Genomic DNA, 14,062 nt, shown 5'->3' with positions numbered 1-14,062 from the left:
ATGTTGGATAATGTTTGTATATAAGTTGCGATATAATTATACGTGATGAAAAGACTTATGATATAAGTATATATAGTTATTATAAATAAATAATTATTATATCATAGTGTAAATTAAATAACTTAATGTAAGATATTAAGCGTACTTTGTTGGAGCACAACTTTTCGTTGAGGTTCTGTAGCATTCAATTGTATAAATTGATCACGGTGCAGTATAAGAGATATTAGATTTTTTGTGGCATGTGGTTGGAACAACTATTATTTACCTATTTTTGTTATGATATTGGTATAATTTTTTTCTTTTCTCTTCTTTTCTTTATCAAATGTTGCACCGTGAATCGAAAACCGTATGCAACAGAACCTCCCAACGATATTACGATATTAGCCTAACCATTTACCCGGACACTTCCTACAATTTAACTTAAAACATAAATTAATAAATATTAAACGTAATGACTAAACATCATAGTCCAACAATCCAGGCGACGAGCTGACAATTGAGCTAAACGTACATTTTAATAAGGTATACAGCTGCGCGTCTAGATGAGTAAAAAAAAAAATCCGTGAAACTAAATGGTTGAAATAACGTAACTCGTCGACTGAATAACATTTTAAAATTAATCAACGAAATGGCGATAATTGCAGTGCTGATTAAAACGAATATATAATTAAATAATATCATGTGTCATAAATTACAAGAATAAGAAAAACAATCTTCCTGATCAGGTGGACGTATAAATGTCGAGCGAGAAGTCCTTAATAAAATTTCAACCATATGAAGTCGAAATGGCGGATTATAATAAGGCGTTTTTGACCGCTCGCCATTTTCGGGCACAGTTGAGACGATGAACGAAAAATAAGCATCTCGCAATTGTTATAACTAACTAAATAAATAATTTGAAAGATTTCTAAGAGTAGCAGCACGTTTTGGCTGATTTTTTTGGCACAGTATTACTGTATGGTCCTGGAGGGATACTTTTATTCGGTTTACCGAACGGTCTTAAACGCAGGCACACGTAGGCAGTTAGGATAAAAGATATTAGTAAAATGGCGAGTAGAACGATAAGGGTGATGGCAAATCCGGGCGTTGTCATGCAAATCAAATTCGAATTGAGGGCATCTTTAGCTGGGAATACCATTGTCGGTCCAACAACCGAATCGTTACTGGACTCGTCGATAGCGAATGTTAAATCGCCGGTTGAAACAACACGGATGATCCTATTCACCCCAACTTCTTTTTCCGGATTTACTGCCACCTCGCGAGATCTTCTTCGACGTTCATCGCGAGGACGTCCAGCTGTAGCTTGAAGATAAGCCTCTAGAGGAAGAGGATGTAGAGGTGGTGGACCATATCCGGAATCTGGATGTATGACCTGACGGTTTTCCAAGTATCCAGATTGCGAGTCGAGCAAATTTGATTCAGAACATTGGTCGGGACATTGATATCTGCATATCTGTATCGTACACTGGAAATGTACTTCCATCGAATCCGGGAATTTGAATGCCTGGAAGTGTGCGTAAGACAGGACGGACGCGCTGGCGCCGAAATTTTTTATCTTTGTAAATCGCGACATTAATTTTGGTCTCGTAATGCAACCTTTCTGATCCACCAGCTGGATCGGCGCCCGTTTTCCGTCGTGCGCCATACAATTTCTCACCAACATATCGAATTTCGAATCGTCGTCCTTTATCGCCAGGACCATAGTCATCGTTTGGCCAATTTTAACAAGACCCGATACTTCGGAAGCCCACGGCCCTTTGCCCACTTGGATTTGCATCCAACAACCGACGTTGTCACCGGCAAAGTCAGTTCTCACGACGTCCAACATGTCGACGGGGAAGGGTCTGAATGTCACCGATTTCTCGTACTGATCGTGCCACGTGCATCTCAATTTTCTAGCTTGATCCCAGACCTCTTGAACTTGAGGATCGTATTGCACTACGATTATATTTTCGAAGTAAGTACCTGACCCTGACTCAGCGCCGTAACCGTATAACCCGTTTTCAGTATTTCCTGCCGTCCCACAGGCGTGAATACTGATGTCAAAGTTCGCCGATGTTCTTCCAAGACCTGCTGGAAGGTGTACGCAGTTTACATTGCTGTAATGACCTTTACTGAAGACTATTCCGTAAAACGGTTGATCGAAACCGAGGTAAACTTTCATCGAACTCTTCTCGCATTTAACGTCCAACGATATTATTTTGGGCATATTCGGAGTTGCGACCGGCCAAGATTCACCGCCCGGACCTACGCTGGGAGAATAAATCTTGTCTTGAGCCTCGGGCTGTTGCGGTTGCTGTTGCTGCTGCTGCTGCTGCTGCTGCTGCCCCTTTGACGGCAAAGGAGGCGGAGGTCCGTGATAAGCTACGTTATGATGAGGTCGTGAATTGGGCAGACCCAATCCGCCGCGACCCGGATGACTCCCCGGATGACGTAGCGATCCTGGGTTGTAAGAATTCCCTGAGGCGGTATTTTCACCAGCTGTCTCGAGAGCCAGCTGGTCGGAGTTGCCGATCTCAGTGTCTTGACGATCCATAGCGGATTTATCATTCCGATTATCTTCTCCAGGGATGGCCTGTATCACCTCGACATCCTCGGAGCCCGCCAACTGCGAACACAGAACGGAAAAAAAAAAAGTAAAGAAGAAAATTATCGTACGATTATAAAATACGTTCGTGCGAAATTTCATCCCCAAGGATAAGATCATAAATTGGGTTTTTTGAACGAGGAAATGCCGGCGGTGCTTATGCGATAATATGGCAATGGAGGGCAACTATAATGCGGAGGGAATTCTTAAGATCCAGGGTAAAGAGGCGGAAGAGTAGGGATGGGTACAAAACAGGAGCATCTGACACGTCACACATGACCCTCAGGCATAACGGAACGACCGACCGACCGACCGACCGAATGAACGAATGAACGACGATCACCATCCTCATGGCCACACCACTTTGAGCCACAGGTCAATCGGCCAGCATTGCTCACCTCTCCATCTCGTTCCATCCTTTGGGCGAGGGACTACCCGATCGTTGAGCTCGCTCAGTCGTTCCTCTAACCCAATTAAAGATCGCGCGATTTATACTTATAAGCTCCACAACCGAACGAATGCTGCACATAAAAATCAAAGGACCCGCTTGATCCGGTGCCGCGATCTCCACCAAAAACCGGCTCTAATTTAATAACAAACGTGAAGGTGAACATCGATGCCCACACACAGCGTGCGGTGTATGTATTTCACTACGTTCCCAACTACTTTTTCTTCTTATTTTCTTCTTCGTCTTTTTCTTCTTCTTCTTCTTCTTCTTCCTGTAACAGCCGGGAGCCCCAGACGTCGTTGAATAAGGAGATGCCATACGACCGACCGACCGACCGACCGACCGGCGTGGCCTGACTTCGAGGAGGAAACCCGTAGCCCTTAGCACTGGGTCAGACAACTGGATAACGGCAATAGTATGTAGCTTCTTGGATTTAAGTATGTATAACATGATATCTGGGTTATATCAAGTAGTAATAAATCGCGGAGGTACTTAACTCGGCCCTTCGTACCTACAATTAACATTTTTTTTTTCGTAATTTTTCCCCTCGAGATCAAGCTTATTAACGCTAATCGGACCGAAAGATTATAGCGATCAGCGAAGGACCCTCAAAGACGAACATTCAAATAACGATCTCTAGAATCGAAGAGAAAAAAATGTTCAATCACGTTTTTACTTTCTTCGTTAATTTAAACATCACATGAAATCGAATAATTTAATTGTCTCGTTTTACGATCTTCGGAACGATATAATAACATGCGTGCAGCTACAGCGTAATATCTACCCACATGGAAATATGAGAGATTATCGTGTTAGCGATCGAGCTTCGAGTAAATCCTGATATGCATATTATAATACGATTATATACCTATATAGATACTATTACGTATTTTCTACAGAGAGTAAACGAACATGGGAACATACATAACATATACACGTCAGTTGTGCTCTCACATTACCAGCAACGAGTTTGTATACATAAAACTTCCATTGAAGATCGCGAGCTTCAGTGAGTCGGAGAGAAACGTTACGATCCTGGTGAATGGAAAACAGCCTTACACCTGCAATTGATGTGTCATCGGTAAAGGTAACCGATATTCTACGTAGGTTGTATAACATATGTATTTCTTCGTACGTCGATCGATAAACCTTTCTCGCAATTTCAAACTTATCAAAATCTTCTATTCCGTCCGGTTTCAAATCGCAAACACATTCGAACAGAGAAAAATTCTGTTAACTTTTGTTTACTTCATCCAGGTAAACAAAGCGATACCAATTGAATACTTTTTCTGCCTTGATTTCTGGCCATACATGATTTTCGGATCAGCAAACTTCGAATACCAATCCCCACGACTATTTCAAAACCTCCGGTTGAAGATTGCAGAGTTCAAATGTATCGCAGACTGGATCTAATTGTGACTAGCATCACACCTAACAGCACATTTAATACGATTATATACTACATCTGGAGGTCCCGAGGCTATGCCACGCACCAACGATGCAGTTAGTGATCGGTTACCTTCAATTGGATTCAAGCTTTTCCAACTTGTCATTTCTACGAACCAACGGCGGAATGAAACCACTGCAGGACAAGGTAAGGTAAGTATAACTGGAAACGTTCTAACTAGATGATCGAGAAAAAAACTATCCGAATCTTTCCTGTCGTTTTTGTTTTTTTTTTTTTTTTTTTACAATTTCCATGTTTTATTTTACTTTATTGGATAAATATTATTTTTCCTCTCCAAATACTACTCACCCCTTTGAATAGAAGACAGGCTAAAACCAGATGTATGTGTAACCGCATCGTGAGATGGTATTTCTTTTTCGTTTTCAAGCACTCGGGATACAGACTCTGTAAAGAAAAAGAAGATTTTTGTTAAATTCTTCGATCACTAGCTATGCGGTTTTTGATCTAACAAAAAATTACTTACTCCTATTCAAGTTTGTAAAGTAAAGCGAGCGAAAGATTAAATAAATAAAAGTGTAATTGAGTTTCCAGTTTACTCGACAGTAGTTCGCGACGAGAGTATAAAAATAGAGAAAATAAGGGATACAACTTTTGCGTTGACCCCGCGAGTTTATCTTTTTGAAATAATAGTAAACAGACCGTTTAGTTGAACTTCTCAAAGTATATAAAGTTTCTAGTACAGATTTATATAATTTTAATATTTAAAATGATAATTTAATCGTATACGATTTACCGTAAGTAAGTAATTCATTTCGATGAAATTATCATTACCCACAAACGTCGGGTTCGCCAGTAAAATGAGAAGAGAAAAAAAAAAAAACTGAACAAAAGGAAGACATTAAAATAACACTTACAATTAAAGGTATGTATGTACCGATTCCGTGCAGGATGGGGTTTCATTAACCATCGGCTACGTGTCGACTGTCACGGACTATATAATTAACGGAGTTCTTATGCGAGATATTTTTTAATTGCATCTGATACGGCGATTATTACACGTGAGGTTTTTGCTTCTCGTTTATAACTGCAGCCGTTCTATTAAACCATCGATTTATAATACTTCCGATTCGTACAAGGGAAAAGAGTAAAACAGAAATAAATCATGCGAGCCATTCTTGTGCCACCGATGCGGTTAATTCTCACACATTTTTTATTTTTCCCACCAATATATTTCCGATCATGTGCGTCCATAGGTACGACTTGGAATATAAATCTCGCGCACGTGGTATTTCTTTTTTCAATATATGTATATGTATATTTTTTTATTCACGATCGCTTATAGCTGCCGACTAGAAAACCGTTAGCTCTCACTTGTCGTTTCGGAAATATAATTATTTTCAAATTGATTTGTGAATTTGGGTTAACGACTCGACCAATCATCTTGCAAAGTAAACGGGGTACGGGCTGACCACCGCTAGTTCATTCTGTGCACAAAATTTTAAACCATATCCGGCCACTCCTTCGAATTTAACATCACATTCCTAACAAACTAGTCCTGATAATGCGTACTATTTTATATATATATATACTAAATTTGATTTGAGGTGGTTAATTATAATCATAGTTATATGGGTGTAGTGTCAAATAAATTTAGAGGGCGTGGATGTAAACGTGCTCCAATTTTAACAATGAGAATATCAAATACGTCCGGATTCCAGTCTGCAGCATTATTTAAATTCTTCTTTTTTTCTCTCTCCTTTCTTCTTTCACGAACGAACTTTTCATGTGAATAATTTTCATTGCTATTCACGAACGGAGTAAGTCTGCGCGATTTACATATGGGAACGTTCGAATGTTAAATAAAAGAAAGGAAAAAAAAAAAAATGAGAAAAGAGCACATTACTTCTACGTACGTACTACGTGAATATATGCAAACAATAGCCCCATAATGTGAGCATATCCTCCGCGGACATAATTTTCTTTCAACACCATGAAATACGTATATTGTGTGCCGTGTGTATAGAAATCATTGAATGCTCGAGTCATTTATTTATCATATTTATAAACTACGTGGACAATTTTCAGTTCGTTCGTTCGTTCTACGAGGACCCACCTTTTTATTTTATCTTCTATTTATAACGTTATCAAATCGTAGACGAAAAAGTCCCGTTACAAGATTAGTAGCTACGATCGTTATATTATAATATTAAAATATATTAACCCGAATCTACTTTTACAAGATTTATGAAATTCAATTTTCAATGGGTCGAAGCATCTCTCCAGTTATGCTGTGGGAAAGTCCGTTCCCAAGCTAGGTGGTTTAGGTGGTTAAAAAAAAAATTTCTTTTTTTGCCAAGTTGTGTAATTAGTGCGACTGAAATTCCTCCGCTTCGTTTCATCGATAATTTTTTTTTTTCCTTCTCTCTTAATTTCTATAGTCCATGCGAAATCATTCTTTGAAAGATGCTGCTGCTGATGATGATGACGATAAAGACGACGACGACGACGACGACGACGACGACGATGGTGATGATGATGATGGTGATGGGATTGAGGTGTTCAATGACCTCTACTATATGCTCGGGGCATCGGCCATCCACGTGGCTCAAAGGCCAACCGTGAATCCCATTCTGTATTTACAATACCTTCTAAACACGAGGAGACGCGATGACGCTGGTGACCCACTGGTCCACTGGCCGTCAACTCCTGCTATTGGTTATATTTCACCAACGTGTGATGTGATTCCTGAGTAACAGGTTTTGACCATTTGGTCTCTAAGGTCTACCATAATAAATTAGGGATATTAGATTTTATGTTTTCATGTTTTTTCCTACATTTTAATTGAAATTCTAATCCCAAATGCATACGTATATTGGTAGAACGGAAGAGATTTTTTTAAATCTCCAAATTTATAGAAAAGTTTATTTTCTTACTTTTTTCTTTTATAAAATTTATAGCATCCGTATTCGAAAAATATGGATGAGGCATGTGTACATATATTCTATCTAACAGTTAAAAAATTGAACATTATTATACCTTAAACGTCGAAGCGGTTATTACAGTCCTCGCGGTATAATATTGTTCGTTTTATTTCATTTCCGTATAAACTATGATAATTACAATAATTGGCCGAGCAATAAAAAACGCTAATTAAGGTCAGCCTCCTGCAAAGTTACACAGTTAATCGTATGGTACCGAGATTCGCCAAGCGAAAAAGGATTTGAAATAAGAGAAAAAAAGATTGAGGAATTGAATGAAATAAATATAAATATCGCGGTCTCTCAGCACACCCGGAGAGCCCTTCGTGCGAAAGTTGATTCATTATAATCACGAAAACTTATCACTCTAATTTATTATCCGATCCGTATAATTAGTGAAAAAAGAAATATGAAAAAATAAATTCCAGGTGCCAATCGATGAACTCAACTGGTAATAATGGTATCTATCATAAGATCGACTTACTGGTGAATTGAAATTTCAAATTGATGAATGATCGCCTAACGTTAACACGTGTCCGATTACACCTAGTGTACCATGAATGAAGATCGATCGATTTGTATTAATCATTGAAAAGAATTTCGCTAACAAGGGTATATGTGTTATAAGTAGGAAAGTAGGCGAAGTCAGCTATGTTATATCCGTGTTACGTATTTATACGATAGGAATAATAATTTTCCCCGGCGAAAATATTTATGTAAACCAATTGGCAATTCCGCTGGCTTCCTTCCACTACTCGATTTACATAATTTGCCTACTTCGCTCGATTGCTCCACAAATTTGTCGAGTATCTTCATTTTCTTTTTTCTCTCTCCTTTTTTTCTTTCTTCATTTCTTTGTGGCAAATGGTAATACGTACATTATACGACGCTTGAATATCCTCCGGCGCTACATTGGCTACCTCGAAGAACTTGCCCTAAGGGGATATACCTGACCGCTTCGATATGAATTCCTAGCTTTTTTGTACGCTTAAAATTTTTTTCATTTCAAAATTGAAGAAAAAAAAAATATTAAATACTCTGCCACCTTCAGCCACACACCGAATCCATAGTAAAACTTGGGCCAAATTTGATCGAACTGTTTGTGAAGATTTACCGCGAATTTTCACGTATTTGGTTGGACTAAATTAAACTCGAAATACATCTATACTTCCAGGCTGTCAGTTGGGTAGCCCTCGAGGACCGAAGGAAGACGTACAACAATTATTGGCTTCGGAAATCACCTGTCAAGATTTATCCTCCGTGCAGCGATAGGTTCGTAGCCCGATGCATGGAATAAATAAATATGTAATACAGCGAGAACCAATTATTTTTAACCGCTAACCATGTAACTATTATACGGATATGGAATATTTTTGACCGATGTATCGATGCTCACGAACAATCCGCAATCACTCACACCACCGATACATCTGGGTGAGCTGTAATATCTGATGCGCAGAATTTTCAACCGATGAAAATGATCGCGTAATCGCTGTTACATAAAAACAAATAGACGAATAAAAGGTGTAAAATCGGTCGGTTGATCCCTGTTCGTAAGTCTTATTTAATGTTCAAATTTCCACGGATATCATTCGTAACTCAAATAAATACCTCGTGAAAATTAGCGTTAATTATTCGAAAGAGAGGCGTGTACAGGTATTGTGAGAAATTGTCATCTGACCATGTGTGCGCGTGTATTTTAAAAAGTAGGACCGAGCCGACGTTTTGTGAGAAGAAAAAAAAGTAAACGCATCGTCAAATAGACATAACGGTTTCATTGATGAAGTAACCAGCCTGCATCTTTGACCATCGGCTTCTCTGCACGGTAGAGACACGCGTGTAAATATAGCTTTACCGCCTTCGATTGAATGGGTCGTCGCTCCTTTCTTCATAGTCAGGTATCGACGATGCACTCGTAGAAATATGCTAAGTTTTATCATCCTTCCTTCTTTTTTTTTTTTGCCAATTTCTATTTACTAGCTTTTTACGTATCTCACCGGAATACCCGCCGATACCATATTATGAGTAGTTGCTCTTGATACACGTAACTGTCGTGCCAAGAGCAAAAAAATATCTTAGTACTCTCCTTACACCGTCTTCCTTATCCGTTCCATCATCTTTCCCTTTTTTTTTTCTTTCATCTCCCTTCCCCGACAAGGAAGGCGACTTATCTGTCTACCTTTTTTCTTCCTCATCTCCCTCCATCCCGTCCTCCCCCCCTCAGTTTCAACGCGTTTGATAATAACCAAATATTATTCGCGCACCGGGTTATTCGCATCACGAAGGTATGCCGACCGGTCGTGTCCCACTTTCAACACACGTAAGACATCGCGGTAGAAAAGAAAAATGAAATAAGAAAAGGCAAAAAGGAATCATGTGAAGTGGAGAAAGAGGAGAGAAAAAAATGGTGCGTATATTTATTACATTGCGCGATTTTTCGAGGGATTTTGGGAGAATGAAATTTTCACTGCGTTTTGTTAAAGTATATCAATTTTTTTCATTTTTTATCTTCCAAATATTTCTCACAAGTATAAAGCGAGGCAAAATGATGAGCTTATTCTTTTTGAATCAACGAAGATAAATCTATTCAATAAAAAAGTAGAAATAAATAGAAAAAAAAAAAAAAAGAAATGAATAAATTGAAAGAAGAAAAAAAACGTAGAGCAAATAGATTTTTGGACCGAAGGGGTAATTAGAATTTGAATATATGCTGTCGGCATGTATAATATATGTAATTTAATCGGTATGGTATGGATGATCGTATTTAGATCGAACGTTTCGATTCAGCTATGACATCGTGATGTGTTTATTTAAAGAGATTCTATCGATAGTTTATCTATATAATCTTAAGAGATATTTTTGTCGACCCGATGATCATGCAGATGGTAAAACATAACGGGTTGGACATTTACACAATTCAATCGCACGTATATACCTGTATACCGATCATCGAACGGGAATATAATATGTGTCACAGTAAATACTGGCAGAAAAAAAATGAAAAATGAAAAATGAAAAAGACGTATATACAATATACAAATGACCGAGAGGAACTCATCATTTTACGATCGTGACCAATTTATCTAATTCAAAGGTACCGCGCGTCCCGTTTTCAAGCTCCGTGATCTTTCCCTAATTTCCATTTCATCTCACGTATTTCAATATTTGATATGCATATACGTATAGGTATTTCATATAGGTATATATTTATGCTCGGGATAATGAACATATCATTTATTTAATCTTTTAATATCTTGAATATTAATAATAAAATTTTGTCACGTATTCGTATATTAACGCGTCCCTTTCATTAATTATCATTTCTTAATTGATTAATTAAGAAAAACATTTGGCGCCATTATACCGAGATGAGCGATAAATTATAGATTGAGTAATTTCACAATGGAAAAAATATACTTGTACAGTACAAGTGATCAAGGTGTGTACTTATGATTTTTCTCAAAAGGAAAGTACTCCGTGCGAGTATCATTAAATACAGGATTGACACGCCCCTTATATCCCATAATCTTGCGCCGTCTGCGGGTATAACTAGATAATAATAGTTATCCTCATGCAATTTTCCACCACTCGTTAAACAAATTATAATAAAACCTCACGCTCCACTAATCAACTGATTTACATCATACGTGATCTAATTATCATAATATGTTTCATATCTATGAGTATATAAAGCACAGTAGTATATTTTTGACATCTTTATTTAAATTACCCTGCTTAAATTTCAGTTAAACGGTCAACGTTTTTTTTTTTTTTTTTTTTTTAGTTTACCTGAGTCTTTTTTGCTTATAAAAGTTATAAGATCCGTATTATATTTCTGTTTAGACCCTGTGTTATTTACACTAATTGTAAATTGAATCCGTGATTAATTTGTCACGTCGCTTCGATTACTGCACACGTTTTTTTTTTTTCAAATTTTTCTTCATCCCTTTTATTTCATTAACTCGAACGCGTTTGAAAAGAAAGATAAAACAAACCTACGGAGAGAAGAAGCACTTGGTCAAAATAATTAGGTGGAAAAGAGTAGTTTTTTTCTGCTTTTTTTTTATTAATATCAAAGCGCTCGACCAGACGAGACTAATCCACCGTATAATCATCGGGCATGTTTCTAACCACCTCTCATTACATATAACCGCAACACTTATAGGTTTATAATATTCTTGGACCACCACGTGCTCACCGCACGCTATATCTCTTGCGGTGTATTAGTACTAGGGAATCAGTACCTATGAATGACTACGAATATTTAAATTTAAAAAATGTTATCACCCTATCTTCGAACCGTAAAAGTGACAAGTTTTTATCGCATATATTTTTAGTAGATACCTTTCAGTCTTGGGCGTCCTTTGGGTATTTCGGCGTCTTTTTTCCACGTGGAATCGCACAAGACGACGACAACTCCAACGATTGTACGATGCACTTGTGTAATCACTGGTGATCACCTTCTTTATTTATATTTTTATTTACACAAGAGAGTACACAGGCACTTCTATTACGCATACATACATGTGTGTATGTTTTAACAATTGCTTCAATTATGTTGTGCAGATTTTTTTCAACTGACAAAACGAGAAAAAAAAAACAAACAAATAAAAATTGATAAATTTCTGTTTGAAAAAAACTTGGTATTTTCAGAGGGTAAAAAAGGAGAGATAGAGAAGAAGACCTTGAGGAAGGATCCTGCACGAGGGTCGGAACAGGTGTTAACGTCGCGAAACCCGAAGACGCGAAGACGCGAGGGCGCGCAAACGAAGAATGGGATACACCTGTCCGATATACAGACTATATCTACTACAACTTCGTGATCCGCCTCCTGACCCAGACACGATGGTACAGTTATATAGGTTCCTCTGGTCTCAACCGTGAGTATATATCTCCTTATTTCACCAAGACATCACCACCGTTTCTCAACCACCACCAATCGACGTGAGCATCGGTAAACGTATGGGTTATACTTGAACATGTACATGTGATCGTGCAGCAGTCTCTCCTAGTGTCTACCGATCTGCAGTTCTTTTCTTCCATGTACCGAAGATCGTTTGGGTTCGAGCCCTGAAAAAGGCCCGGAGGGATTATAATCGCGATCGAGTTGAAAAAAGGAAAAAAAAGAAAAAAAAACTCTGTGCACGAAGATCGTTTTCGTGAAAAACTTAAACATTTTCAATGAGGAAATTCCAACGGAGAAGGTAGACGAGCATTCGCGTCCTCAACCCCATTTCGACATCAATTTGACCCAAAAATTTCACCATTTTCACTGATTCCGTTTTTCGCTTTATGCGGTATATCGTAAAAGTATATGAACGTGTACAGAGTGACATTGTTCGTTACACGATGAAATTTCTCTGATTTTGGTTCTCGATTTTTGACAGAGTTTTTTTTTTTCTCTATCATTATCTCTGTTCTCGTATCAACGCTCACAATTGCTTTTCATTTACCGCGTTTAAAAGTCTGGTAAGGAAAAAAAGAACCTAAGGAGTAGAATAAAAAGCAGTTTAATCCGCTTCTCCATATAAGTAGTAATCAGAATTTAGTTTCTTATCTATATGGACTATCGGTGCACGCTTGACTACCGATATTTTAACATACCTACTCATCCCGAAGAAGCTATCCGCGAACAAAGTCTTTGTGTCAATTTGTCTACCCGCGTAATACAACGCACTAACATCGTTACAAGTATAAAAATAATCCCCACCTATAGCGACCGAGCGTAATAATCGGTGTACCTATTTTATACGAATGCGATTCGTGTATGTATCCGTATGATTTTGTGCACGTATATAATTTTTCGCAATGATTATGTTATTTTATTTCATTTGTATTATTTATTTATTCATTTCTTTTTTCTTTTAATTTTATTACACTTACAATTCACATCCCATCTGTTCCGCATACCATTATAATACCTTATCTTCGGATCAGCATCGTATAATCTTCTAGGTATAAAATATCGTCGCGTGTTAAAAACTCGTTTATCGAGTTGGTTGGTGCTCCACGAGGCTGTACCAATTCTAAACGTTTTTTTTTTTTGTTCCTTCAAATATTCCTTCTTTTTTTCAAATTGTTTTTTTCTTATTTATTTGCTTTCTTCGATCTACGCTATCTGCAATACGAGTATCATTCGCGAGGCGGTCCTATTACCCATACGATCAAAATTTAGAACAGAAAGAAAGAATGAAGAGAGGAGAGGCAGCTCCATAGATTATTATAATGATGGTGAGGCAAGAATTCGGCATACATAAAATATCGTTAGAAAGGTTGCCATAGGTATAATTCTCTTATATCCTTCTTTTTTTAAGATTATTGTGTTTATTATTTTCGTTTTATTCGTTTATTTATTCGTCTCTTCTCTTTTTTGATTTTTTGGTTCCAATTCTAATTTTTTTCAACCGTCAATTTGCGGCGAGCTCAATGATCTTTCGAATCTCGTGTCGGATTCGCATACACGTACGATATTATTATACCATTGACTATAATATACGTTTGAATGAACGGAAAAGAAAAAAAGAAGAGCAAAAGTTTCTCAAAAGTCTCGGGGTGTCTGAAATACTGACGTTTATTTCTGTGGTTTTTTTTCATCATTTTTATCTTTCTTTCTCTTACTGCAAGTAAATGGGGGATGTGGA

The 14,062-nt window shown here is 37.7% G+C and overlaps 1 protein-coding gene across 1 annotated transcript; it reads right to left on the bottom strand.

The window, feature by feature from the left end:
* Positions 1-103: 103 nt before the first annotated feature.
* LOC105687529 lies at positions 104-12,202 on the bottom strand. The gene is made up of 3 exons (XM_048656801.1): positions 11,766-12,202; positions 4,792-4,887; positions 104-2,608 (listed from the first exon to the last, which is right to left on the bottom strand). Exons 2-3 carry the CDS (start codon positions 4,837-4,839, stop codon positions 908-910), a joined length of 1,749 nt encoding a protein of 582 aa, XP_048512758.1. The 5' UTR covers positions 4,840-4,887; positions 11,766-12,202; the 3' UTR covers positions 104-907.
* Positions 12,203-14,062: the final 1,860 nt, after the last annotated feature.

Source organism: Athalia rosae, chromosome 6, assembly GCF_917208135.1.
Source record: "Athalia rosae chromosome 6, iyAthRosa1.1, whole genome shotgun sequence".
NCBI classification, from domain to species: Eukaryota; Metazoa; Arthropoda; class Insecta; order Hymenoptera; family Athaliidae; genus Athalia; species Athalia rosae.
Note: the sequence above shows the minus strand (reverse complement) of the source record. Positions and strands in the feature narration are given on the sequence as shown.